At 41.3% G+C, this 1686-nt stretch overlaps 1 protein-coding gene across 1 annotated transcript in view; it reads left to right on the forward strand.

Moving 5' to 3' along the window:
* Positions 1 to 1619, forward strand: part of CSUI_001903 (concanavalin a-like lectin glucanase family protein) — a 7134-nt gene extending 5515 nt beyond the window's left edge. The window contains exon 5 of the mRNA XM_068062106.1: positions 1296 to 1619. Within this exon, the coding sequence (XP_067925918.1) occupies positions 1296 to 1308 (13 nt within the window). The 3' untranslated portion in view covers positions 1309 to 1619. The remainder of the gene's footprint in view (positions 1 to 1295) is intronic.
* Positions 1620 to 1686: the final 67 nt, after the last annotated feature.

Below are 1686 nucleotides of genomic sequence, written 5' to 3' on the forward strand. Positions count from 1 at the left end.
CTTTCTAACTCTTTCTTTCATTCCAGAAAGAACGACAGATTCGGGCGTTGTGTGAAGTGATCTAAAGAGATCTCTCACTGTCTGTCCCTTGAGATGTATTTCATATACATACATACATAAATACATACATACATATATAGAGAGCTATTGTAGAGCGTAGAGAGAGTATATTTATGGAGATGCATACAAGTGTGTATGTAAGACTCTATGTGCGTGGAGACCCGACTTGATGTATAGGAGCATAAACAGGCAATCATGTCTAGGTTATTCTCGTACATCTCGTCAACACTCATATCTCAAGTACGTCTCATCAAAACGTCTACGACGAAGGATCAACTGTCTCTATATAAGTGCATGCATATATAGGTAGATTCATATATAGATAGATAGATTAAAGATAGATAGATAGATAAATATGTACATGTCTATGTATAGGTTAGGGTGGTGAATGTCAGTTGTGTGCCGTGCCTTTCTTCTCTTGCTGTGCTGAGCCTCTCGATGGTCGCATGCGTTTCTCTATACGTTTCGGCGTATTACAATAATATATCTCCGGACACCCAACTCTCCTTCGTAAGTTTCTTCATCCTCTTCTTCTTCTCCTCTCTTTCTTGTTTCTTTCTCTTTCTCTTCGTCTGTCTCTACACTGTGGCGTATAGACACTCTGAGGTGCATCTCCGCTCTCTCAAGTGATGCCGGTCTTTCTTTTTCATGGAGGCATTTCTATCGAAAGGGCGCGCAGAAAGAGAGAAAGTGTGTAGAGAAGAAGTTGCGTTAGGGGGGTTCCCTCACTATCTCTTCTTTCTTTCTTTTGCGATGCGCATGCATCTCTCCTCTTCTTCGGCCTCCTTCTCTACCTTATTGTTCTCTCGTCGGTCTTTCGTTCTTTCATCGTCTTCGGCTTATCTCAACTTCTTTCTCTTCTTCTTCTTTCTACGTCCTATTACATAGTGTATTTATCTATCTATCTTTAATCTATTTGTATCTATCTAAGAGCTTCTGTATACAATGTATTTCTACATATTTATAGGTCTAGTTGAGTAGGCAATCGTGTGCGTATGTCTATCTGTCTTTTCCTTTCTCTTTCGTGTGTATCTTCACGACAGATCATTCGCCCCCACCTTCTCACTCGATCTTCTCTCTTCTTTTCCTATGTTTCTTTCCTCTCTTCTCTTCTTCTTCTTCTTTGACGGGGGTCTGTCTTTCTCTTTTGTATGAAGAGCCTTCTCACTTTCTCTTTCGTTCTTTCTTTCTCTTGTCTTTCTTGGCTTCTCTCTCTCTGTCTTCTCCTCTTGAAGGGTTTCTCGGTAGTCGGCGTTCTTCTTCAAGGCTTTTTCTTTCTCCTTCTCATCTTCGCTCTCCTCGTTGAAAGCGGGTAAGAAGAGAAATGGACCTATCTTTCTTTCAGTCGTTCGAAGGGAGTTTTATCTCTTCTCCATCGATCGACCACACACCTCTCCTTTTAACATTCTTTCGTTCTGCGTCTCTCTCTCTCTCTCTTCAGCATTTCTCTCTCTCTTGGATCTTGTCTTTCTTCTCTCGTGTATGCCCCTCATACTTCTTCAAAAAAGAAGCAAAGCGGGGGGTTCCGACTTTCCCTCTTTCTTTCCTTCTTTCCCTTTCTTTTCTTTTCTTTTTCTTCTCCCTGTAGCTTGATAAGGACAGTCCGCAAAAGAAGCCAAGAAATCA

Source organism: Cystoisospora suis (assembly GCF_002600585.1).
Source record: "Cystoisospora suis strain Wien I chromosome Unknown contig_785, whole genome shotgun sequence".
Classification (NCBI taxonomy): Eukaryota; Apicomplexa; class Conoidasida; order Eucoccidiorida; family Sarcocystidae; genus Cystoisospora; species Cystoisospora suis.